Source organism: Eurosta solidaginis, chromosome 2 (genome assembly GCF_040869045.1).
Source record: "Eurosta solidaginis isolate ZX-2024a chromosome 2, ASM4086904v1, whole genome shotgun sequence".
Classification (NCBI taxonomy): domain Eukaryota; kingdom Metazoa; phylum Arthropoda; class Insecta; order Diptera; family Tephritidae; genus Eurosta; species Eurosta solidaginis.
Window position 1 is genome coordinate 244,150,280 of NC_090320.1, and position 27,686 is coordinate 244,177,965.

The 27,686-nt window shown below is 43.3% G+C and overlaps 1 protein-coding gene across 2 annotated transcripts in view; it reads left to right on the top strand.

Moving 5' to 3' along the window:
• Window positions 1–27,017, top strand: part of LOC137240763 (zinc finger protein Xfin-like) — an 81,080-nt gene extending 54,063 nt beyond the window's left edge. The window contains exons 4-5 of one of the 2 annotated variants that reach the window (XM_067767444.1): window positions 21,126–21,500; window positions 21,562–27,017. In XM_067767444.1, the coding sequence (XP_067623545.1) occupies window positions 21,126–21,500; window positions 21,562–24,071 (2,885 nt within the window). In that variant the 3' untranslated portion in view covers window positions 24,072–27,017. The remainder of the gene's footprint in view (window positions 1–21,125; window positions 21,501–21,561) is intronic. The other variant, XM_067767445.1, reaches the window with a different exon arrangement.
• The last annotated feature ends 669 nt before the right edge of the window (window positions 27,018–27,686 follow it).

A 27,686-nucleotide genomic window follows, 5' to 3' on the forward strand; every position in this document is an offset into this window, starting at 1 on the left:
ATCATTTCTGGATAGTTTTAGGGATCCGTTCGGGATCCCGACTGGGTCATATCGGGACCATTTGGGGTACCTACCGGCATCATTTCTGGATGGTTTACGGGATCCGTCCGGGACCCTGTCGGGGTCATTTTGGGACTTTAGCGGGATCATTTGGGGTCTCCTCCGGCATCATTTCTGGATGGTTTCCGGATCCGTCCGGGATTCCGTCGGCGTAATTTCGGGACTATTAGGGGGTTATTTGGGGACCTTTCCGGCATCATTTCTGGATAGTTTTAGGGATCCGTGCGGGATCCCGACGGGGTCATATCGGGACCATTTGGGGTACCTACCGGCATCATTTCTGGATGGTTTACGGGATCCGTCCGGGATCCTGTCGGGGTCATTTTGGGACTTTTGCGGGATCATTTGGGGTCTCTTCCGGCATCATTTCTGGATGGTTTACGAGATCCGTCCGGGATCCTGTGGGGGTCATTTTGGGACTTTTGCGAGATCATTTGGGGTCTCTTCCGGCATCATTTCTGGATGGTTTACGGGATCCGTCCGGGACCCTGTCTGGATCATTTCAGGACTTTTTCGGGATCATTTGGGGTATCTTCCGGCCACTTTTCTAGATGGTTTTCGGTATCCGTCCGGGATACCGTCAGGGTAATTTCGGGACTATTTGGGGATAACTTGGGAACCTTTCCGGCATCATTTCTGGATAGTTTCCGGGATCCTTCGGGGATCCCGTCATCGTCATTTCGGAACCCGCGACTAATGCGGGATCATTTGGGGACCCTTTCGCCATCATTTCCGGATGGTTTTCGTGATCCGTCCGGGATACCGTCAGGGTAATTTCGGGACTATTTGGGGATAACTTGGGAACCTTTCCGGCATCATTTCTGGATAGTTTCCGGGATCCGTCGGGAATCCCGTCAGGATCATTTCGGAACTATAAGGGGATCATTTCACCTTCCAGCATCATTTCTGTATACTTTTGGGGATCCGTCCGGGAACCCGACGGGGTCATTTCTGGCCTATTTCGGGATCATTTTGGGGTACCAACCGGCATCATTTCTGGATGGTCCGGGATCCGTCCGAGATCCCGTCGGGTTTATTTTTTTACTTTTTCGGGAAAATGTCAGGGAATTTCGAGACTGTTCTTGGATCATTTGGGGATCCTTCAGGGATAATTTCTGGATGGTTTTCGGGATCCCGTCGGGGTAATTTCGGGACTTTTTCACGACTATTTCGGGGTCAGTTGCCCTTAAAGATCATTTCTGGGTGGTTTTCGGGATCCGTCCGGGATCCCGTCAGGGTTATTTCGCGCCTTTTCGGGCCTATTTCGGGATCATTTTGGGACCCTTCCGGGATAATTTCCCTATGATTTTCGGGATCTGTTCGGGATCCCTTCGTAGTTTTTTCGCGACTTTATCTGGGATAAATTGCGGACCCTTTAGAGATCAATTCTGGATGGTTTTCGGTATCGGTCTGGGATCCTCTCAAGGTCATTTCGGGACTTTTTCGGGACTATTTCGGAATCATTTTGGGACCCCTCCGGCATAATTTCTGGGTGATTTTCGGGATCTGTCCGGGATCCCGACGGAGTTTTTTCGGGACTTTTTCCGGACTATTTCTGGATTATTTGCGGACGTTTCAGAGCTCAGTTCTGGATGATTTTCGGGATCTGTCCGGGATCCCGTCGGAGTTATTTCGGGGTAATTTTGGTACCCTTCCAGGATAATTTCTTCATGATTTTCGGGATGGGTCTGAGTTTTTCGTGACTTTCGGGACTATTTCGGGATCATTTGTGGAACCTTCAGAGATCAATTCTGGATGGTTTGTGGACTTTTCCGGGATCATTTCCGGATCCCTCCAGAGTCATTTCTGGATGGTTTTCGGGATCCCGTCAGGGTCATTTCGGGCCTTTTTCGTGACTACTATTTCGGAATCATTTTGGGACTCCTCCGGGATAATTTCTGGGCGATTTTCGGGATTTGTCCGGGATCCCGTCAGAGTTTTTTCGGGACTTTTTCGGACTATATCGGGATCATTTGCGGACCGTTCAGGAATCAAATCTGGATGGTTTTCGGGATCCCGTCCGGGATCCCGTCAGGGTCATTTCGGGACTTTTCGTGACTACTTCGGGATTATTTTGGGACCCTTCCGGCATTATTTCTGGATAGTTTTCGAGATTTGTCCAGGATCCCGTCGGCATCATTTCGTGACTATTTGGTGTCATTTAGGGACACTCCCGGGATCATTTTAGGTCGCTTCGAAACCGGTAATTCAGCACACATGGCCGTGGATTTACGGCAAATTATTCGTAATTAAAATTCGGTATGTTTTATCTTTAATATATCACAGCTTTTTCGTTCTATTTTTAAATGAATCCTGTAACGAACTATTATAACTATAATTAAAATCTTTGTAATATTTTAACCAACTAAATACCCGAAAAAGCAACACTGCTTTCATTTAAAAACTTCTTTTTGGTTTTAGCTAATTGTAGTTTCACTCCTTTGTTCTATGAGTAGTAATTCTTTCACCCCTGTCATATCAATTAATTTAACTTAGAAACAAAATGTATTTTTTTTAATTCGAAAAATGTGTATTGTACTATTCATGTAAGCGTGCCCATCAGCTCAGTTAGTTCTTTTTTTTTACTGTATTAAAAAATAAAATACATTGACAGAAAAAATTTTTAAACAGACAACTTGATAAGCAGGCTAACGTGAATAGCACATATATTTTATTTTCTCCTTGCGGACGGGGCCGCGGGTAAAGGCTAGTTATATTATAAATGGGAAAGTTTGGATGTTTGGATGTTTGTCCAGACGTTTGTCTTTGTGACTCAATCACGCAAGAACCTCTGGACGGATTTGGATGAGATTTGGCACACATATAGCCAATAGTCTAGAAGGATCTACTAGCTATATTTCTTTGAAAAGGGGGGAAGTCCCCTCTCCCTAGGAACAGTTATAATTTAATTATTGTATTTTTTCGTCTTTGTGACTGGATCACGGAGAACGGCTACACGGATGTTAATGAAATTTGGGACAGAGATAATAGTCTACTGGCGAAATTTTTTTCGAACATGGAAAGGGGGAGGGGGTCCCACGTTATTACTTTTTAACAATTTTTGCACATTATAACTTTACGTATACTAACCTTCACCAATATTACAAACTCAATGGGTGAAATAAGTCGAGGGCTTACAAAGTGAGCAGTGATATGAAGAGGTGGTTGGTGTCATGTGGGGACACATTGCAAGCGGGGCATACATTTTGTATGTCGGGGTTGATTCTGGATAGGTAAGAGTTTAACCTGTTACAGTATCCAGAACGAAGTTGAGCAAGAGTGACACGCGTTTCCCTGGGGAGTATGCGTTCCTCTTCCGCAAGTTTTGGATAATTTTCGTTAAGTACTGGATTCACCGGGCAATTCCCGGCATAAAGGTCCGACGCCTGTTTATGGAGTTCACCAAGGACCTGCTTGTGTTTTTTCACTTCATACGGCTGTGTTCTCAGGTGCCGTATTTCCTCAAAATGCTTACGGAGATGACTTCTTAAGCCCCTAGGCGGTGCTGGTTCATCAATCAGATGTCTGTTGGGATGCCCAGGTTTCTGGGTATTCAACAGGAACTGTTTGGTCAGCATCTCATTTCTCTCCCTGATGGGGAGTATTCTCGCCTCATTATGCAGATGGTGTTCTGGGAACATAAGAAGACAGCCCGTGGCGATTCTGAGAGCAGTATTTTGGCAGGCCTGTAGTTTCTTCCAGTGGGTGATTTTTAGGCTTGGCGACCATATGGGTGACGCGTAGCACGTAATCGGCTGGCTAATTGCTTTGTATGTAGTCATGAGCGTTTCTTTATCTTTTCCCCAAGTACTGCCAGCGAGGGATTTGAGGATTTTGTTACGGCTCTGAATTCTCGGAACAATTGCGGCTGCGTGCTCACCAAAATGTAGATCCTGATCAAACGTCACACCCAAGATTTTGGGGTGAAGGACAGTCGGTAGCGTAGTGCCATCGACGTGGATGTTCAAAATGGTCGACATTTGGGGCGTCCATGTTGTAAATAAGGTCGCGGAAGATTTAGTCGGTGATAATGCCAGGTTTCGCGTGGCGAAAAAACTGGGGAGATCAGGGAGGTAGCCGTTTATTTTATTACATAGCGCATCGATCTTTGGGCCTGGGCCTGTGGCCATTATTGTGCAGTCATCGGCGTAGGAAACGATTGTGACTCCTTCCGGTGGTGAAGGTAGCTTAGATATGTAGAAATTAAACAAAAGTGGGGATAGGACACCACCCTGTGGCACCCCCTGTTTAATTCTCCTTGGTTTTGATGTTTCGTTTCTAAATTGCACCGATGCCTGCCGACCACCCTTATAATTTGCGGTCCACCTTTTAAGACATGGGGGAAGGGTAGACCCTTCCAGGTCCTGCAGTAACGAGCCATGGTTGACCGTATCAAAAGCTTTTGATAGGTCTAGCGCTACGAGTACTGTTCTATGGTGGGGGTATTGATTTAAACCGCAATTTATCTGGGTGCTAATGTCATTTAGCGCGGTGGTAGTGCTATGGAGTTTTCTGAAGCCATGCTGATGAGGGGCTAGCTGCAAATTTGCTTGGAAATAAGGGAGCAAAATGGCTTCAAGCGTCTTTGCCACTGGCGATAGGAGAGATATCGGACGATACGACTCACCTATGTTAGCGGGTTTCCCAGGCTTTAGTAGCGGGACCACCTTGGCCATTTTCCATTTCTCAGGTATGACAAAGGTGGAAAGAGACAGATTGAAGACATGCGCTAAATATTTGAACCCCTCTTTCCCCAGGTTTTTAAGCATCGGTATGGCTATGCCGTCTGGGCCCACTGCTTTGGATGGTTTAGCACGACCAATGGCGTCCTCAACCTCTTTAGCGGTGATGGTGATTGGTGACGCGCTGAATTTGTGTTTATGTGCGCGTCTATTGGCTCTCCGTCTATCTTTGTCGACCGTAGGATGTATTATATATTGTCGGCAGAAAGCGCTCGCGCATTTTTTCGCGTCCGACAGCACTTTGTCGCCAAAGGCGATGGAAACTTTGTCTTTGTGCTTAGTTGGATTCGATAGGGACTTTACGGTGGACCAAAGTTTACCCACACCGGTAGAGAGGTTACAACCTCTTAAGTGCTCCTCCCATTTCGCCCGCTTGTGTTCATCTACAAGCAATCTGACGCGTTGGTTTATATCCCTTATTTGGGGGTCGCCTGGATCAAGCTGTCTTATAAGGTCACGTTCTCTCGCTAAGTTTGCGGCCTCCGCCGGGAAGTGGGGCCGGATTTCGGGAATTCTCCCGGCGGGAATGAAATGTGCCGAGGCGGATTTAACGACCTTACGGAAGGCACGCTCCCCTTGGCGGGCATCAGTCGGGATAGGGAGGGCAGCTAGGCGGCTGTCTGTAAAGGATTTATATTCTTCCCACTTTCCTTTTTTGAAGTTTATGATAGTGCGTTTTTCAGTGACGATGAAGTCGGCGTTACGCTGAAGCGAAATAAGTATGGGCAGGTGGTCGGATGCCAATGTTACCATCGGCTGCCAGTTGACGCAGTTTACGAGTTCTGCGCTCACGATTGAGATATCTGGCGAGCTGTGACAGCTTCCTACCATACGTGTGAGGGCGTCTCCGTTTATTGTGCAGAACGTCGTTTCTTATATTTGATCCGCCAACATCTCACCCCTACTGTCCGCCCGCAAGTTTGAATGCCATAGATCATGATGGGCATTGAAATCGCCTAAGATAATGCGATTGTTGCCAGTGAGTAAGGCCCTGATATTAGGGCGGTATCCACTGGGGCAACAGGTGACAGGAGGGATGTAGATGTTGATGCTTTCTAGGTTTGCATCGCCTGACCGGACAGATAGGCCTTGACGTTCTAAGACATTGTCCCTGCGGTCGATGCCAGGATCAAATATATAATATTGCACAGAGTGGTGTATGATAAACGCGAGACCGCCTCCATTTCCGCTCTCGCGGTCTTTCCTGTGGACGTTATACCCAGAGCAGGTCTGCAATGCAGATCTTGCTGTGAGTTTAGTCTCTTTAATCGCAGCAATGCGGATGCTGTGCCGCTTCATGAAAGCGACTATCTCCGTAATCTTCCCAGTTAGTCCATTACAGTTTAACTGCAGAATTCTGAAGTGCATAAGGGGAGACGTCGCCACTCTGTAACTCTTCATTCGCTCCAACGCGCCTGCTCCCTTTTAACATGGTTTTATAATTATCTTCACCCAATTTGTAATCCCGTTAGGGTCATATCGAGACCCTTCTGGGATCATTTCTGGATGGGTTTCGGGATCCGTCCGCGATCCCACCGTGGTCATTTCGGGAAATTTTGGGGACTATTTCGGGATCATTTTGGGACCTTCCGGGATCATTTCTGTATAGTTTTCGGGATCCGTCCGGGATTCCGTCGGGGTTATTTTGGGACATTTTCGGGACTATTTCGCGATCATTTGGGGACCCTTCCGGCATCATTTCTGGATGGTTTTCGGGATCCGTCCGGGATCCCGTCGGGGTATTTTCGGGATCATTTGCGTACCTTTGAGAGATAAATTCTTGATGGTTTCCGGGATCATTACGGGACTTTTTCGGGGTCATTTGGGTCCCTTCCGCCATCATTTCTGGATGGTTTTCGGGATCCGTCCGGGATCTCGTCGGGGTAATTTCGGGACTTTTTCGGGATCATTTGGCGTCCCTTTCGGCATCATTTCTGCATGGTTTTCGGGATCCGTCCGGGATCATTTCGTGACTATTAGGGGATAATTTGAAGACCTTTCCGGCATAATTCCTGCAAAGTTTCCGGGATCCGTCGGGGATCATTTCGGGACTATTAGGGGGATCATTTGAAGACCTTTCCGGCATCATTTCTGGATAGTTTCGGGGATCCGTCGGGGATCTCGACGGGGTCATTTCGGGACTTTTTCTCGACTAATACGGGATCATTTGGGACACCCTTTCGGCATCATTTCTGGATGATTTTCGGGAGCCGTCCGGGATCCCGTCAGGGTCATTTCGGCACTTTTTCTCGACTAATACGGGATTATTTGGGGACCCTTTCGGCACCATTTCTGGATGATTTTCGGGAGCCGTCCGGGATCCCGTCAGGGTCATTTCGGGACTATTAGTGGATCATTTGAGGACGTTTGCGGCATCATTTCTGGATAGTTCTCGGGATCAGTCCGGGATCCCGTCGGGATCATTTCGGGAATTTTTCGGGATCATTTGGGGTATTTTCCGGCATCATTTCTAGATGGTTTTCGGGATGCGTCAGGGATCCCGTCGGGGTGATTTCGGGACTTTTTCTCGACTAATTCGTGATCATTTGGAGACCCTTTCGGCATCATTTTTGTGTGGTTTTCGGGATCCGTTCGGAATCCCAGCAGGGTAATTTCGGGACTATTAGGGGATCATTTGGGGACCTTTCCGGCATAATTTCTGGATAGTTTTCGCGATCCGTTCGGGATCCCGTCGGGGTCATTTCGGGACTATTTCGGGATCATTTGCAGTACCTTCCGACATCATCTCTAGATAGTTTTCGGGATAAAGTCGGGGTCACTACGGGACTTTTTCTCGACTAATACGGGCTCATTTGGGGACCCTTTCGGCATCTTTTCTGGATAGTTTTCGGGATCTGTCCGGGATCAGGGCCATTTCGGGACTATTAAGAGATCTTTTGAGGGCCTTTCCGGCATCATTTCTGGATAGTTTTCGGGATCCGTCCGGGATCCCGTCGGGATCATTTCGGGACTTTTTCGGGATCATTTGGGGGTATTTTCCGACATCATTTCTGTATGGTTTTCGGAATCCATCCGAGATCCGCCGGGGTCATTTCGTGACTTTTTCGGGATCATTTGCCAACTCTTCAGAGATCAATTCTGGATGTATTTCTGGATTCCGTCCGGGATCTCGTCAGGGCAATTTCGAGACTATTTCGGAATAACTTTGGGACCCCTCCGGGATAATTTATGGATGATTTTCGGGATCTGTCTGGGATCCCGTCGGAGTTATTTCGGGACTTTTTCGGGACTATTTTGGGATCATTTTGGGACCATTTCGGGATAATTTCTGAATGATTTTCGGGATTCGTCCGGGATCCCGTCGGAGTTATTTCGAGACTTTTCCGGGATCATTTGGGGATCCCTCCCTTGGTTTTCGTGATCCCGTCAGGGTCAGATCGGGACTTTTTCGGGACTATTTCGAGATCATTTGGAGACCCTTCCGGCATTATTTCGGGATGTTTTTCGGGATCCATACGGAATCCCGTCAGCGTACTTTCGGAACTTTTTCAGGGCTATATCGGGTTCCGTCAAAAACATTTTGCGACTTTTTTGGTAGTATTTCGGGATCATTTGAGGATAGACACTTCAGGGATAATTTCCCGTCGGGGTCATTTCGTGACTTTTTCGGGATCATTTGGTGTGCCTTCCGGCATAATTTCTGGATAGTTTTCGGAATCCGTCAGGAATCCCGTCGGGGCCATTTCGGGGCAATTTCGTGATCATTTGGGGTACCTACCGGCATCATTTCTGGATGGTTTTCGGGATCCGTCCGGGATCCCGTCTGGGTCATTTCGGGACTTTTTCTCGACTGATTCGGGATCACTTGGGAACCCTTTCGGCATCATTTCTGGATGATTTTCGGGATCTCGTCAGGGTCATTTCAGGACTTTTTCGGGATCATTTGGGGTACCTTCCGGCATCATTTCTAGATGGTTTTCGGGATCCGTCCGCGATCCCGTCGGGGTCATTTCGGGACTTTCGCGACTAATACGGGATCATTTGGGGACCCTTTCGGCATCATTTCCTGATCTTTTTCGGGATCCGTCCGGGATCCGTCCGGGATCCCGTCAGTGTCATTTCGGGACTATTAGGGAATCATTTGGGGACCTTGCCGGCATCATTTCTGGATAGTTTTCGGGATCCGTCCGGGATCACCACGGTGTCATTTCGGGATCATTTGGGGTACCTACCGGCATCATTTCTGGATGGTTTTCGGGATCCGTCCGGGATTCCGTCGGGGTCATTTCAGGACTTTTTCTCGACTGAGACGGGATTATTTGGGGACCCTTTCGGCATCATTTCTGGATAGTTTTCGGGATCCGTGCGGGATCACGACGGGGTCATTTCGGGACAATTTCGGGATCATTTTGGGTACCTACCGGCATCATTTCTGGATGGTTTTCGGGATCCATCCGGGAGCCCGTCGGAATCATTTCGGGAATTTTTCGGAACTATTTCGGGATCATTTGGGGAGCCTTTCGGCATCATTTTTGGATAGTTTTCGGGATCCGTCCGGGGACACGACGGGGTCATTTCGGCATCATTTGGAGACCCTTGTGGTATCATTTCTGGATGGTTTTCGGTATCCGCCCGGGATCCCATCAGGGTCATTTCAGGACTATTAGGGGATCATTTGGGGACCTTTCCGGCATCATTTCTGGACAGTTTTCGGGATCCGTCTGGGATCCCGTCGTGGTCATTTCGGGACTATTTCGGGACTATTTCGGGATAATTTGGGGTACCTACCGTGATCATTTCTGTATGGCCTTCGGGATCCCGTCGGGGTCATTTCGTGACTTTTTCGGGATCATTTGGGGTCCATTCCGGCATAATTTCTGGATGGATTTCGGGATCTGTCCGGGATCCCGTCAATGGTCATTTAAGGATCTGTTCGAGGTCCCGTCAGGGTCATTTCGGGACTCCTTCGGGACTATTTCGGGATAATTTGGCGACCCTTTAGGGGTAATTTCATGACTTTTTCTGTGTTATTTCGGGATCATTTGGGGAACCTTCCGGCATCACTTCTTGATAGTTTGCCGGATCCATCAGGGTCATTTCGGGCCCATTTGGGATCATTTGGGGACCCTTCCGAGATCATTTCTGGATCCGTCCGGGATACCGTAGGAGTTATTTCGGTATTTTGTTGTTACTTTTTCGGGATAGTTTTGGGACACTTCCGCGATCATTTCTGGATCCGTGCGGGATCCCATCGGGATCATTTCCGGACTATTTCGGGATCATTTTGGGACCCTTCCGGAATCATTTCTGTATGGTTTTCGCGATCCGTCGGGGTCATTTCGGAACTTTTTCTGGATTATGTTGGTATAATTTAGGGACCATTCCTGGATATTTTCTGGATGGTTTTTGAGATCCGTCCAGGAGCCCGTCAGGGTCATTTCGGAACTTTTTGTGGACTGTTTCGGGATCATTTTGATACACTTCAGTGATCATTTCTGTGTGATTCTCTGGATAAGTCTAGAATCGTGTCGTTGTGATGTCTGGTTTTTAGGACTATTCCCGGAACTTTTGGAGACCCTTCCGGGGCATTTCTGGATAGTTTTCAGAATCCGTACGCGATAGCATCGGGGTCATTTTGTGGCTTTTTCTGGATAATTTCGGGATCATTTGGGGATCCTATCAGGTTATCAGCTCATTTACTTCTTTTTTTACTCAGTTACAAAAATAAAATGCATTAGACAGAAACAAATTTTTAAACAGATAACTTGATAAACAGGCTAACGTGAATAGCCCATATATTTAATTTTTTTCTTGCGGGCGGGGCCGCAGGTAAGGGCTAGTCTAATATATATTATAAATGGGAAAGTTTGGATGTGAAGATGTTTGGATGTTTGTCCAGACGTTTGTCTTTGTGACTCAATCACGCAACAACGGCTGGACCGATTTGGATGAAATTTTGCACACATATAGCCAATAGTCTAGAAGGATCTACTAGCTATATATTTTTCAAAAGGGGCGTGGTCCCCGCCCCCTAGGAACAGTTATAATTTAATTATTACATTTTTTCGTCTTTGCGACTGAATCACGCCAGAATGGCTACACGGATGTTGATGGAATTTGGGACACAGACAATAGTCTACTAGCGAAATTTTTTTCGAACATGGAAAGAGGGGTAGAGGTCCCACGACCCCTTCGAGCAATTACTTTTTAATAATTTTTACACATTATAACTTTACGTATACTGGCCTTCACCAATATCACAGACTCAAGGGGTCAAACAAGTCGAGGGCTTACAAAGTAAGCAGTGACACCCTCCGCCTCCTCCCCCCTCCCCCTTCTCTCCCCCTCTGGTGTAAAATCTATAAATTGTTATAACTCAATTTAAATTTTCTCCTGAATCAATAGTTTTTGGTATCTGGCACATATAGATCGAGATCTAAACAATTTTGGAGGAACGATCAGTGGTCCTCTCCTTCTCCTCCCGCCATCCTCCCTCCTTCAATTGTATTGATTAGCATGCTTTTATTAGCTTTACCTGTATGTTTCTATGTAAGTCTTCATTCGCTCCAACGCGCCTGCTGCCTTATTAACCTGGTTTTATAATTAGCTTCACCTTAATTGTAATCCCGCCGGGGTCATTTCGGGACTATTTCGGCATCATTTTGGACCCTTCCCGGATAATTTCTGTATAGTTTTCGGGATCCGTCCGGGATTCCGTCGGGGTTATTTTTTGACATTTTCGGGACTATTCCGGGATAATTTCGGAACTATTTCGCGATCATTTTGGGACCCTTCCGGAATCATTTCTGTATGGTTTTCGCGATCCGTCGGGGTCATTTCGGAACTTTTTCTGGATTATGTTGGTATAATTTAGGGACCATTCCTGGATATTTTCTGGATGGTTTTTGGGATTCGTCCGGGATCCCGTCGGGGTCATTTCGGGACTTTCTCGACTAATACGGGATCATTTGCGGACCCTTTCGGCATCATTTCTGGATAGTTGTCGGGATCCGTTCGGGATCCCGTCACGGTCATTTCGGGACTATTAGGGGATCATTTGAGGACCTTTCCGGCATCATTTCTGGATAGTTTTCGGAATCCTTTCGGGACCCCATCAGGGTCATTTCGGGACTTTTTCGGGATCATTTAAGGATGGCTTTCAGGATTAGTCCGGGAACCCGTCAGGGTAATTTCTGGACTTTTCCGAGACTATTTCGGGATCATTTTGGGACCTTCCCAAGATCATTTCTGGATGGATTTCGGGATTTGTCCGGGATGCCGTAAGGGTCATTTTGGGACTATTAGGTGATCATTTGAGGACCTTTCCGGTATCACTTCTGAATGGTTTTCGGTATCCGTTCAGGATCCCGTCGGAATAATTGCGGGACTTTTTCGGTATCATTTGGGGTCCCTTCCGGCATCATTTCTGGATGGTTTTTGGGAATCGTCCGGCATCCCGTCGGGGTCATTTCGGAACTTTTTCTCGACTAATACGGGATCATTTGCGGGCCCTTTCGGCATCATTTCTAGATAGTTGTCGGGATCCGTTCGGGATCCCATCAGGGTCTTTTCGGAACTATTAGGAGATCATTTGAGGACCTTTCCGGCATCATTTCTGGATAGTTTTCGGGATCCTTTCGGGACCCCATCAGGGTCATTTCGGGACTTTTTCGGGATCATTTAAGGATGGCTTTCAGGATTCGTCCGGGAACCCGTCGGGGTAATTTCTGGACTTTTCCGAGACTATTTCGGGATCATTTTGGGACCTTCCCAAGATCATTTCTGGATGGATTTCGGGATCAGTCCGGGATGCCGTCAGGGCCATTATGGTATTAGGTGATCATTTGAGGACCTTTCCGGCATCACTTCTAGATGGTTTTCGGTATCCGTTCAGGATCCCGTCGGAATCATTGCGGGACTTTTTCAGGATCATTTGGGGTCCCTCCCAAGATCATTTCTGGATGGATTTCGGGATCTGTCCGGGATCCCGTCAGGGTCATTTAGGGATGCGTTCGAGATCCCGTCAGGGTCATTTCGGGACTTCTTGGGGACTATATCGGGATCATTTCTGGATGGTTTACGGGATCCGTCCAGTATCCCTTAAGGGTCATTTCGGGACTATTAGGTGATCATTTCAGGACCTTTCCGGCATCACTTCCGGATAATTTTCGGTATCCGTTCGGGATCCCGTTGGAATCAATGCGGGACTTTGTCGGAATAATTTGGGATCCCTTCCGGCATCATTTGATTTGGATGGTTTTCGGGATTTGTCCGGGATCCCGTCGGGGTTATTTCGGGACCTTTTCGGGGCGAATACGGGATCATTTGGGGACCCTCCGGCATAATTGCTTGATGGTTTGCCGGATCCATCAGGGTCATTTCGGGACCATTTTGGGATCATTTGGGGACCCTTCCGAGATCATTTCTGGATCCGTCCGGGATGCCGTAGGAGCCATTTCGGGATTTTTTGTTACTTTTCCGGGATAGTTTTTGGACCCTTCCGGGATCATTTCTGGATCTGTGCGGGATCCCATCTGGGTCATTTCCGGACTATTTCGGGATCATTTTGGGATCCTTCCGGAATCATTTCTGTATGGTTTTCGCGATCCGTCGTGTATCCCCTCGGAGCCACTTCGGAACTTTTTCTGGAGTATGTCGGGATAATTTAGGGACCCTTCCTGGATATTTTCTGGATGGTTTTTGAGATCCGCCCAAGGGCCCGTCAGGGTCATTTCGGAACCTTTTCGGGATCATTTTGAACACCTTCAGGGATCATTTCTGTGTGGTTCTCTGGATACGTCTAGAATCGTGTCGTTGTCATTTCGGGTTTTTTGGGACTATTCCGGGAACTTTTGGAGACCCTTTCAGGGCATTTTTTTGAATGGTTTTCGGGATCCGTCCGCGATAGCGTGGGGGTCATTTCGTAGCTTTTTCTGGACAATTTCGGGATCATTTGGGATCCTATCAGGTTATCAGCTCATTTAGTTCTTTTTTTTTACTCAATTACAAAAATAAAATGCATTAGACAGAAAACAAAATTTTAAACAAATAAGTTGATAAGCAGGCTAACGCGAATAGCCCATATATTTAAATTTCTCCTTGTGGACGGGGCCGCGGGTAAAGGCTAATATATTATAAATGGGAAAGTTGGGATGTATGTCCAGACGTTTGCCTTTGTGACTCAATCACGCAAGAACGGCTGGACGGATTTGGATGAAATTTTGCACACATATAGCCAATAGTCTAGAAGGATCTACTAGCTATATATTTTTCAAAAGGGGGGAGGTCCCCGCCCCCTAGGAATAGTTATAATTTAATTATTATATTTTTCCGTCTTTGTGACTGAATCACGCCAGAACGGCTACACGGATTTTGATGAAATTTGGGACACAGACAATAGTATCTAACGAAATTTTTTTCGAGCATGGAAAGGGGTGTGGGGGTCCCATGACCCCTTCAAACAATTACTTTTTAATAATTTTTACACATTATAACTTTACGTATACTGGCCTTCACCAATATCACAGACTCAAGGGGTCAAATAAGTCGAGGGCTTACAAAGTAAGCAGTGACACCCTCCGCCTCCTCCCCCCTCCCCCTTTATCTCCCCCTCCCCCTCCTCTCCCCCTCTGGTGTAAAATCTATAAATTGTTATAACTCAATTTAAATTTTCTCCTGAATCAATAGTTTTTGGTATCTGGCATCGAGATCTAAACAATTTTGGAGGAACGATCAGTGGTCCTCGCCTTCTCCTCCCGCCATCCTCCCTCCTTCAATTGTATTGATTAGCATGCTTTTATTAGCTTTACCTGTATGTTTCTATGTAAGTCTTCATTCGCTCCAACGCGCCTGCTGCCTTATTAACCTGGTTTTATAATTAGCTTCACCTTAATTGTAATCCCGCCGGGGTCATTTCGGGACTATTTCGGCATCATTTTGGACCCTTCCCGGATAATTTCTGTATAGTTTTCGGGATCCGTCCGGGATTCCGTCGGGGTTATATTTGACATTTTCGGGACTATTCCGGGTTAATTTCGGAACTATTTCGCGATCATTTGGGGACCCTTCCGGCATTATTTCTGAATGGGTCTCGGGATCCGTCCGCCATCCCGTCGGGGTATTTTCGGGATAATTTGCGTACCTTTGAGAGATAAATTCTTTACGGTTTCCGGGATCACTACGGGACTTTTTCGGGGTCATTTTGGGTCCCTTCCGTAATCATACCGGATGGTTTTAGGGATCCGTCCGGGATCCCGTCGGGGCCATTTCTGGGCTATTTCCGGATCATTAGGGGTATCTTCCGGCATCATTTCTGGATGGTTTTCGAGATCCGTCCGGGATTCCGTCGGGGTCATTTTGGGATTTTTTCTCGACGAATACGGGATCATTTGCGAACCCTTTCGGCATTATTTCTGGATGGTTTCCGTCGGCGTCATTTCGAGACTATTAGGTGATCCTTTGAGGACCTTTCCGGCATCATTTCTAAATGGTTTTCGGTATCCGTTCGGGATCCCATTGGGGTCATTACGGGATTTTTTCGGGACCATTTGGTGTCCCTTCCGGTCATTTCTGAATGGTTTTCGGGATCCGTCCGGGATCCTGTCGGGGTCATTTTGGAACTTTTGCGGGATCATTTGGGGTATCTTCCGGCATCATTTCTGGATGGTTTTCGGGATCCGTCCGGGATCCCGTCGATGTCATTTCGGGACTATTTCGGCATCATTTGGGGTACCTTCCGGCATAATTTCTAGATGGTTTTCGGAATCCGTCCGGGATCCCGTCGGGGTTATTTCGGAACTTTTTCTCAACTAATACAGGATCATTTGGGGACCCTTTCGGCATCATTTCTGGATGGTTTACGGGATCCTTCCTGGATCCCGTCGGCGTCATTTCGAGACTATTAGGTGATCCTTTCAGGACCTTTCCGGCATCATTTCTAAATGGTTTTCGGTATCCGTTCGGGATCCCATTGGGGTCATTTCGGGACTTTTTCGGGATCATTTGGGGTCCCTTTTGGCATCATTTCTGGATGGTTTGCGGGATTCGTCCGGGATCCCGTCGGGGTCATTTCAGGACTTTTCCGATATCATTTGGGGTACTTTCCGGCATCATTTCCAGATGGTTTTCGGTATCCCGTCGGGGTCATTTCGAGACTTTTTCGCGACTAATACGGGACCATTTGGGGACCCTTTCGCCATCATTTCTGTTTAGTTTTCGGGATCCGTCCGGGATCCCTTCAGAGTCATTTCGGGATCATTTTGGGGTATCCACCGGCATCATTTCTGGATAGTTTTCGGTATTCGTCTGGGATCGCGTCGGGGTAATTTCAGTCCTTTTTCGGGATCCGTCCGTGATCCCGACGGGGTAATTTCGGAACTATTTGGGGATCATTTGGGAACCTTTAGGGCATAATTTCAGGATAGTTTCGGGGATCCCTCGGGGATCCTTTCAGGGTCATTTCGGGATTATTTTGGGGTATCCACCGGCATCATTTCTGGATGGTTTTCACAATCCGTCTGGGATCCCGTCGGGGTAATTTCAGGACTTTTTCGGGATTCGTCCTTGATCCCGACGGGGTCATTTCGGGACTATTTCTGGATCATTTGGGGTACCTACCGGCATCATTTCTGGTTGGTTTTCGGGATCCGTCTGGGATCCCATCGGGGTCATTGCGGGACTATTAGGGGGTCATTTGGGGTCCCTTCCGGCATCATTTCTGCATGGTTTTCTGGATCCGTCCGGGATCCCGTCGTTGTCATTTCAGGGCTTTTTCGGGATCATTTGGGGTACCTTCCGGCATCATTTCTAGATAGTTTTGGGTATCCGTCCGGGATCCCGTCGGGGTCTTTTTGGGAATTTTACGCAACTAACTGCGTCATTTCGGGACTATTAGGGGATTATTTGGGGACCTTTCTGGCATCATATCTGAATAGTTTTAGGGATCCGTTCGGGATCGCGACTGGGTAATTTCGGGATCATTTAGGGTACCTACCGGCATCATTTCTGGTTGGTTTTCGGGGTCCGTCCGGGATCATTTGGGGTAGGTACCGGTATTATTTCTGGATGGTTTTCGGGATCCGTACGGAATACCGTCAGGTTCATTTCGGGACTTTTTCGGCATCATTTAAGCATGGTTTTCAGGATCCGTTTGAGATCCCGTTTGGGTAATTTCTGGACTTTGCCGAGACAGTTCCAGGATCATTCCTGGATGGATTTCGGGATCCGTCCGTGATCCCGTTAGGGTCATTTAGGGATCCGTTCGAGATCCCGTCAGGGTCATTTCGGGACTATTTCGGGATAATTTTTGGATGGTTTTCGGGATCCGTCCGGGATCATTTCTGGAAGGTTTTCGGGATCCGTCCGGGATCTCGTCGGGGTCAGTTCAGGACTTTTTCGGGATCATTTGGGGGTACCTTCCGGCATCATTTGTAGATGGTTTTGGGTATCCGTCCGGGATCCCGTCGTGGTCATTTCGAGATCATTTGGGTACCTACCGGCATCATTTCTGGTTGGTTTTCGGGATCCCGTCGGGGTCATTTCGGGACTATTTCGGGATCACTTGGGGTACCTTCCGGCATCATGTCTAGATGGTTTTGGGTATCCGTCCGGGATCCCGTCGGGGTCATTTCGGGACGTTTTCGCGACTAATACGGGATCATTTGGGACCTTTTCGGCATCTTTTCTGGATGGTTTTCGGGATCCGTCCGGGATTTCGTCAGCGTCATTTCGGGACTATTAGGGGATTATTTGGGTGCCTTTCCGGCGTCAATTTTGGATAGTTTTAGGGATCCGTTCGGGATCCCGACGGGGTCATTTCGGGATCCTTTGGGGTACCTACCGGCATCATTTCTGGATGGTTTTCGGGATTCCGTCAGGTTCATTTCGAAATTTTTTCGGGATCATTTATGCATAGTTTTCAGGATCCGTCCGAGATCCGGTCAGGGTAATTTCTGGACTTTTCCGAAACTATTTCAGGATCAATTTGGGACCCTTCCAAGATCATTCCTGAATGGGTTTCGGGATCTGTCCGTGATCCCGTTAGGGTCAGTTAGGGATCCGTTCGAGATCCCGTCAGGGTTATTTCGGAACTTTGTCAGGGCTAATACGGGATCATTTGGGGACCCTTCCGGCATCACTTCTGGATGGATTTCGGGATCTGTACGGGAACCCATCAGGGTCATTTAGGGATCCGTTCGAGATCCCGTCAGGTCATTTCGGGACTTCTTCGGGAGTGTTTCGGGATCATTTTTTGGATGGTTTTCGGGATCCGTCCGGGAGGCCGTCTGGGTTATTTCGGAACTTTTTCAGGGCTAATACGTGGTCATTTGGGGACCCTTTCGGCATCACTTCTGGATGGTTTTCGGGGTCTGTACAGGAACCCATCTGGGTAATTTCGGGACTTTTTCGGGAATATTTCGGGATCATTTGGAGACCCTTTAGGGGTCATTTCATAACTTTTTCTGTATTATTTCGGGATCATTTGGGGACCCTTCCGGCATCATTTCTTGATGGTTTGCCGGATCCATCAGGGTAATTTGGAACCCTTCCGAGGTCATTTCTGGATCCGTCCGGGATGCCGTAGGAGTAATTTCGAGTTTTTTTTTGTTACTTTTTCGGGATAGTTTTGGGACCCTTCCGGGATCATTTCTGGATCCGTGCGGGATCCCATCGGGGTCATTTCCGGACTATTTCGGAATCATTTTGGGACCCTTTCGGAATCATTTCTGTATGGTTTTCGCGATACATCGTGGATCCCCTCGGGGTCATTTCGGAACTTTTTCTGGAATATGTCGGGATAACTTAGGTGGTTCTCTGGATAACTCTAGAATCGTGTCCTTGTCATTCGGGTTTTTTGGGTCTATTCCGGGAACTTTTGAAGACCCTGGGGGGGGGGGGCATTTCTGGATAGTTTTAGGGATCCGTCCGCGATAGCGTCGGGGTCATTTCGTGGCCTTTTATGGAAAATTTCGGGATCTTTTCGGGATCCTATCAGGTTATCAGCTCATTTAGTTCTTTTTTTACTCAATTACAAATATAGAATGCATTACCCAGAAACAAAATTTTAAACAGATGACTTTATAAGCAGGCTAACGTAAATAGCCCATATATTTCATTTTCTGCTTGCGGACGGGGCCGCGGGTAAAGGCTAGTTATACATATGTATTATTTGTTATTTGGATTCTCCGCGCTTATGTAGGGGGACAAGGCTTTTCATCACAATACTTTTACGAATGTCATTGAAGCAATTCATTTTATTAGAAAATTTCGAAAACAAAAAAGTTTAAAACCAAGGATTCCATTGATACCGATAGATATGCGTTTTCAATTTTAAATGCTTCAAATTTCCTATACCTATCAATGAAGCTCAAGGACGGCCATTAGCTGGGATTGATAAGTGCAATACAAACCTTTAGAGCTTCAGAGCTTCTGCAACCCAATTGTCAACCTAACCTACGAGAGGGGAGTCCTGTTACAAATATGAAGGTATCATACAACAAAAGTCATTAGCTGTAGCAGAAGTCAATCTTACCAACTCATGTTTCACCCATGACCAATTACGCATAGCCTGCATATTTTTATAGAAACGTGGGGTAAAACCCACGGACATAAGCTAGTATACACTATATTAACGGCGCATATTACTCAGTCATATAAACACAGAGGCATAGAAAGCAACAGTGAGAGGTCATAAGAGCCCAAACATTATTACAAACACATGTAAACAACAGTTAAAAGTGCAGACGTTATTACCCACCCATATACACGCATATAACAAGAAATCAAACGTGAATATGAGCACAGAAAGGCGAAATAAATAAGCAACTTTTCGTGAAAAGTCTAGATCCTAGGAGAATTAGGCGAACGAGGTAAGGGCGGGGATAAAAGTAGCGCAAGGTGAGGAAGAATCCATCAATTTCAATTGATTTTAACACGCTATTAGTGAAGTACGCGAGTATTGTTATTCTGAAGTGCTACTACATACAACAGTAGAGCTGTAAATAAAAAATATTTTGCTATACTGAATATTTGAGTTATTTATACGACCGTTCAGAGATTCCAACATTAACAGAAGCTGCAAAATAATCAGGAGTTTCCCAAAAATTCCGTACAATATATTTTCCGTATTTGACCTCACGCTTTTAAAATGCTTCCGAATGCTTTAAACATCGCTATAATTTAATCGTCTTTATGCTGTATCGTCGAAATATTGCAGCATCACCGACTCCAGATCAGCTTAACTGCAATTTCTCATTCTTAAAATTCTATATTTTCTCATTATTAAATTGTCTCATTATTAATTCATATTTCTCATTATTAATTCATATTTCTCATTATCAATTTATGTATTCTCAATATGAAGTAACATTTCTCACTATCAATTTAAATTTTCTCAATAAGAAGTTACGCTTCTCATTATCAATTTTTATTTTCTCATCATAAAGTTGGATTTCCCATTATCGATTTGCGTTTTCTCAATATAAACTTATATTTCTCAATACAAATTATAAACTGGAAAATTACACCTTTTCAACTGTGAGACTAGTAATCGCGATTGGGCCCGAAGTACAAATCTGGGTAATTCTAAACGACAACATGACTATTTAACACACGTCCAAACATATCGGGAGGGGTGTCAAAATACGCGTTCCCTCCGAAACAGGGAGAGTGATTCATAATATTTTTGCGCAGAACACCTCTCTGCGTACGTGGTCTTCTGCCGCGCTTATGAAAAATTACCTGGCCGGTGCACCAATCGGGTGGAATCAAAATTAAATTTGTGCAAAATCTCTTTATACACAATGTATAATTAGGTACAACGACATTACAACAACCACATGAAAAGTTTCAATATCATTTGCAAATATCTCATCACAGAATCAAAATTTTTATTTTCCGTTTCCCCTTCCGATATTATACCTACCGGGGGTATATTCTAACCCCCTAACCCGCTGGGGTGGGGGCATACTCGAACTCGAGCTCAAATTTTTTCGACATAGTCGAACTCCTCAAGCTCAAATATTTTCGAGCACTGAGTTACGGGTTACTCGAAAATGTGCAAAACCGAGAGCTCTACTTTGGACTAGTAGGCGGCTTAGAGGGCTTGGAATATACCCGCGTCAGTTATGCCTATCGCAAGAGGCGACTAAAATACCAAATCGATTCCAATGGTTGTGGAGCGCAACCCTTTCAAGGGGTTGCCAGCCCAATATATAGCTTCTCCAACCAAATTGTCAAGCTCACCTAACCGTGGCAAATCCTGTTTCTTTCATAGACGAGGCTCGGGCGACCTCAAATCGGAGAATCCGTTCTTAAACCAAATTCTGCGCTCTATTAATTATCTCTTGCTCCTTTATATTTCAGAAGAAATTCCAGTCGAACCTGTTGCCAACAAAAGAGATTATATGAGATACATACGATTTGTTTGCTTGAGATGTGGTATGTCATTTGGTAAGAATTTTCAATGTAAAAAGCATATGTTTGACAAACATGCTATGAACCAACCGGCGGGACTAGAATTTAAAAAGGTTGGCAGACAAGACGACACGGAAATATATGAATGTACCGTATGTGAAGAGTTCACTTGTGATTTTGATTTGAACACGATGCTTGTACATGCACGTACACATACAATATATGATCCATTTCAATGTAAACTTTGTCAGATGACTTTTGCCTATGATGCAGATATACCTGGGCATGAATGCGTTGATGAGGAAAGTGCAGGAGCAATGAGAGGTAAAAAGTCATATTTTACAAAATTATCAACTTTCATTAACTAACTCGTATTTGTTTTTAGGAAATAAACCGTTTAAGGAGAACACACTAGCAAATATGGAAAGTTTTTGTCCAAAATGTGGACAAACATATACGGCACCATCGAGTTTAACACGTCATATGTATAAAGCGCATGGCATGGACGAGCCCTATGGACTCGGCTTTGAAGTTGCCACATTAAATAATGGTGATGTAACAGTATTTAGTTGTACACAATGTGTTACCTTCACCGTGCCAGATAAGAATTTAAGAGCTATGCTGGAGCATGCACGCCAACATTTGCCATATAAGAGCTTTAGATGTACTTTATGTAATGAAAGATTTCAACTTAAAACCGAAGCAAAATTACATCAATGTGCGAATGAATCAAATGACACAACAGCAACACCCAATGTGGATGAACTGGTTTATCAGGATAAGAATGCAATAAAAGAGCGTTTGAATAAAATGGGACGTTTTTGTCCGAAATGTGGTAAAAAATTTATAAAGACATTTGTATGTAAAAGGCATATGAGTAGTGTACATGGTTTGGATAAACCAAGTGGAACGGGTTTTGAAAAAATTGGAGAATCTAATACTAGCTATCGTTGTATTGCATGTTTAAATTTCACATTAGATAAACCAGATGTCAGCTTAATGTTGGAACATGCAAGAGAACACTTACCGTTTGATAGTTTTTGGTGCATGCTATGCGAAGGACGTTTCCGTACAAAAGTCGAAGCGAAACAACATAGATGTGCCAATGCTGTAAAGGAAATAGAAAATTCAACGCGTACCAACATATATCCAAAAACATTTGAAAAATGCATACGAAAATTTTGTCCTGAATGTAATAATGAAATGCCATCGATAAAAACATGGCGTTGGCATATGGCTAAATACCATGAGTTGAACGAATTAGAAGGACTACAAATGAAGCAGACAAATGCAAATTTAGTCGAATGTTTAATATGTCAAATGCATATAACAAATAAGCGGCGACAAGAGCACAGATTTATACATTTGCCGTACAAGCCATTGCAATGTAAATTTTGCTTTGAATATTTTATGGAAATTGATAAAGCCAAAATGCATTGCTATGAATGTGAACGTATGCCAGCTGAATTGCCAACAACAACAACGCCAACAGAAAGTAATAGAAAAGAAAAAGTGCAAAAAACGATAACGGCGGAAAAGAATAAAATAATTACGAAACAAAGCAAAGATAGTGAAGAAGAAGCAGTTGAAGAGAGCGCAAATAAAGTACTTAAGTTGGATGTTATTGAAGGTAACAAAGCTGAAACTACTGCGAAGTTAAACAAGAAACAAAATAAAAAAGAAAAATTGCATAAAACTTCCAACGTACAAGAAGAAAGCGCAAAACACATAATGCCACTTAAAGGCATAAGCGTTGTACTAACCGATGATAATGATTATGCAAAATTTGTACGTATTAGCTGTCCTCTCTGCGCTGATACCGAATTTGAAACAAATATAGAATTAACCGGACACTTTCATGAAGTACACAATAGTTTCTTAGAACATTTTAACATACATAATACAAACGCGGCAAATTGTAAATCATGCAATAAATATTTTAATACCATTTATAAAAAAACCTTAGTACGCCATTATTTGGGTGAAATCAATGCGACGTGCTATTGTTGCCGTTTGTGCGATAAAAGTTTTCTTTACTTCAATACAATGCGTACTCATCTACTTGATGAACATGAAGCTATAATTGCAGGGCAATCAAAAGATAATAGCGCTACTATGTCATCATCATCATTATCAACAGCAGCAGGTACATCAACATCATCATCATCTGTTAATATGATTGGCTTAGCAGATGGTGCAGATCCATTAAAATTAACAAACAAAGATATATCACAAGTGTCACGTACCACAATGGCTATACGTACAAATAAAACTGCGGTTTTTAATGAATTTAATGCGTACATTTCATATGCTTGTCCCGCATGTAATGAGCTTTTCGATACAGCTGAACAATGGCATTTACATATAAATGGTGAACATGATTTCTTTGAACAGCATCAATTAAATATCGAAGCTACATCAGACGGTTATAAACGTTGTAAACAATGTAATGTTAATATATGTGGTGGCGTATTAGCCGAACAACGTCACAAGCTAACACATATGAAACATAAATCATTTATTTGTACGCTGTGTTTACATCGTTCAACTACTTTGGGTGTGCTAACACAACACTTTCGTAGACGTCATTTTGCAAAAGGTTCATTTAAATGTCTTTTATGCGAAGAAGTACTTAGCACGTCATGCGCACAAAATGAACATTTGAAGCGTGATCATACGCCAGACGAGTATCCACGTACATTATGTCGTATATGTTTTAATAATTTTAGTTCTGTTAATGCTTTAAATACGCATATGGAATTACATAATCCAAATCGTGTGCTCTATCAATGTAAATACTGTGAACGTACTTATAAGTATAGACGAGAATACGGTTTACATATGCAGTCTAAGCATCCGGGAATGGAAATATTGAGTAGCGATGAAAACTTCTAAAAAATGAAATAAAAGTGAGACACAGCCTTATTTTTACTATGCAATGCTGGAACTACATAGTTTAAACGAAAGTATATTTGCATGCGATACGTATTTATTATATCGCTTATTTAGTTATGCTATCAAATAGTATTTGTGAGAACAAATAACACTTAGCAGGAATTGCAAAAACGCGCAAGGTACAAGATACTTTCCAAAACAGCTAAGCATTTGAAAACTACCAATACTGTGTATTTGAGCCGATACCAGCAGCAGACGATTATTTACTCGTACTACACCTTTTTCAGTTTAAGTTCAGAAATTTACAATTCAAGTTCAGACAATTGCAATTCAAGTTCAGAAAATTACAATTCAAGTTCAGAATTTCTAATTTAAATTCAGAAATTTACAATTGAAGTTCAGAAATTTACAATTCAAGTTCATATTTTCCAATTCAAGTTCAGAAAATTACAATTCAAGTTCAGAAGTTCCAATTTAAATTCAGAAAGTTAAAATTCAAGTTCAGAAAATTACAATTCAAGTTCAGAATTTTCATTTCAAGTTCAGAAATATACAATTCAAGTTCAGAAATTACATTTTGAGTTCAGAAAATTACAGTCCAAGTTCAGAAATTTATAAATAGGGTATTAATTTTCATTGCTTGGCTGTTTAAGGGGTCATCAATGGTTGTGACGCTAAGAATATAGCTGTATGGCATCGCAATTGCTTCTTATGAGTGAGAGAGAAGAGAGGAAAGGGTTTTTTCTTCGCTATCTCGCAAAATTTACTTAAACGAGTTAAGAAGTCCTTCTTTAACACATACATAGAGACCATCTTACATACATTTATTTCCATTGGATCAAAGAAAAAATACCTGACAAATTTTCTGAACTTGAAATGAAAATTCTGAACTTGAATTGTAATTTTTTGACCTTGAATTGTAATTTTCTGAATTTTTTTTATTGTAATTTTCTGAACTTTAATTGGAAATTTCTGAATTTAAATTCGAATTTCTGAACTTAAATTGGAATTTCTGAACTAGAATTGTAATTTTCTGAACTTGAATTGAAAATTCTGAACTTGAATTGTAAATTTCCGAACTTGAATTGTAAATTTCTGAATTTAAATTGGAAATTCTGAACTTGTATTGTTATTTTCTGAACTTGAATTGTAATTTTCTGAACTTAAACTGGAAAAGGTGTATAAAATGTTGGCACATTTTGCTAACCCAACCCAGCTAATCCATTCAAGCTCGGAAACGTGTCATCATATCAGGAAGAACAATTGAGCAATTGTATATGAAGCAATTAGGTTATGAGTAAAATACTGCAACGAATTTAGGGAAACTCCGCTTATTTCACACCTTCTACTAACGTTCGTATCGCTAAATTGTTGAATAAATAACTCCAATATTCAATAATGCAAAATGGTCTTTATTAGTCTAACTTTGAGAATACTTCACAATAACACTTATACTTCGCAACTGATAGCATGCTTAAATCAAACTGTTTGCCATGCCTCAGCTGGCGCTGCTTTTATACTCTTCGGTTTCCTCGTTTGCATATTTCTAGGCGTTTCTAGAATTTACTACATGTTTACCAGCTATAAACTCACCAGCTATAAACTCACCAGCTATAACTACAGATGCACGATTATAGCTTCTCGCATAGCCATATGCGCGTGTATATGTGAGTGATACTTCCACCGATGATTGCCTACTTTTGGGAGTATCTCAGATATATGCATGTGTTTGTTCGTTTCTCTCCGCTGCTTGTATGGACATATATGTAGACATAATAATTGATTTGTTTTTGTGCATACAAGTCACTGCTCAGTATCGGCTTAGAGATGATAGTATTCCTTAGTGTTGCTAATATTCGTCACAATTCGTTTCTCTCAGCTAACAACCCAAAACGTTACGCTTGAACAACCTGACACCCGACTAGGATACTTTCCACTCTGCCACTAACCGCATATTAGGCAAAGTATACAAGGCTATAAAACAAAAAATGTGTAATGCTACAAAGCAGTTATAGCGCCTCTAACATTAGCCCTAAATATGTAATACTTTTGTTTTATTGTCTCAATAGAGAATGGAAATTTGTTGTTATTAACACTGCTACAACAATGCTACTACACGTTAAGTTTAAATTTAGTTTTAAGTGTGGAAATTTGTATATTAGCCAGGTAGAAATTAAATTAAAACGTTACTTAGAAAAAATAAGAATTAAAGCATAATGAATAAGCTATAAAACTAATTTTATGTTTAAATCTTCAATGCTATTTTCGGCGACACAAAGATACCAGCTCAGTATACAAGATCGAGATCCATACTTTCGATACTTTTTAGAAATTATGAAAGCTGTATTTCTTAAAAGTTTTACAACTGAAATGCGCTCTAATTTTTCCTGCATTTTTATACTCAGCTGAGCAGAGCTCACAGAGTACATTAACTTTGTTCGCATACGGGTAATCCGTAACGGCATAAACTAATCGAGATAGATATAGACTTTATATATCAAAATGATCTGGGCGAAAAAAGAAATTCATTTAGCCATGTCCGTCCGTCCGTAAACACGATAACTTGAGTAAATTTTGAGGTATCTTGATGAAATTTGGTACGTAGATTCCTGGGCGCTCATCTCAGATCGCTATTTAAAATGAACGGAATCGGACCGAAAAAGTGCGATAATTCATTACCAAGGACGGATAAAGCGATGAAACTTGGTAGGTCGGTTAACCTTATGACGTAAAATAGAAAATTAGTAAAATTTTGGACAATGAGCGTGGCACCGCACACTTTTAATAGAAGGTAATTTAAAAGTCTTGCAAGCTGTAATTTGGTAGTTGTTGAAGATATTATGATGAAATTTGGCGGGAACGTTACGCCTATTACTATATGTGTGCTAAATAAAAATTAGCAAAATCGGATGAAAAATTTAATATCTTACAGTATATTAGTAAATTATGTCAACATTCAACTCCAGTAATGATATGGTGCAACAAAGTACAAAAATAAAAGAAAATATCAAAATGGGCGTCGCTCCGCCCTTTTTCATTTAATTTTTCTAGAATACATTTAATGCCATAAGTTGAACAAAAATTCCTTGTGAAATTTGGTAGGGGCATATATTCTGTGACGATAACTGTTTTCTGTGAAAATGGGCGAAATCGGTCGAAGCCACGCCCAGTTTTTATACACAGTCGACCGCCTGTCCTTCCGCTCGGCCGTTAACACGATAATTTGAGCAGAAATCGATTATCTTTACTAAACTTAGTTCACGTAATTATCTGAACTCACTTTATCTTAGTATAAAAAATGGCCGAAATCCGCCGCCCACTTTTTCGATATCAAAAATTACGAAAAATGAAAAAAAATGCCATAATTCTATACCAAATATGAAAAAAGAGATGAAACATGGTAATTGGATTGGTTTATTGACAAAAATATAACCTTAGAAAAAAACTTTGTAAAATGGGTGTGACACCTACCATATTAAGTAGAAGAAAATGAAAAAGTTCTGCAGGGCGAAATAAAAAGCCTTTGGAATCTTGGCAGGAATACTGTTCGTGGTATTACATATATAAATAAATTAGCGGAACCGACAGATGATGTTCTGGTTCACCCTGTTCCAC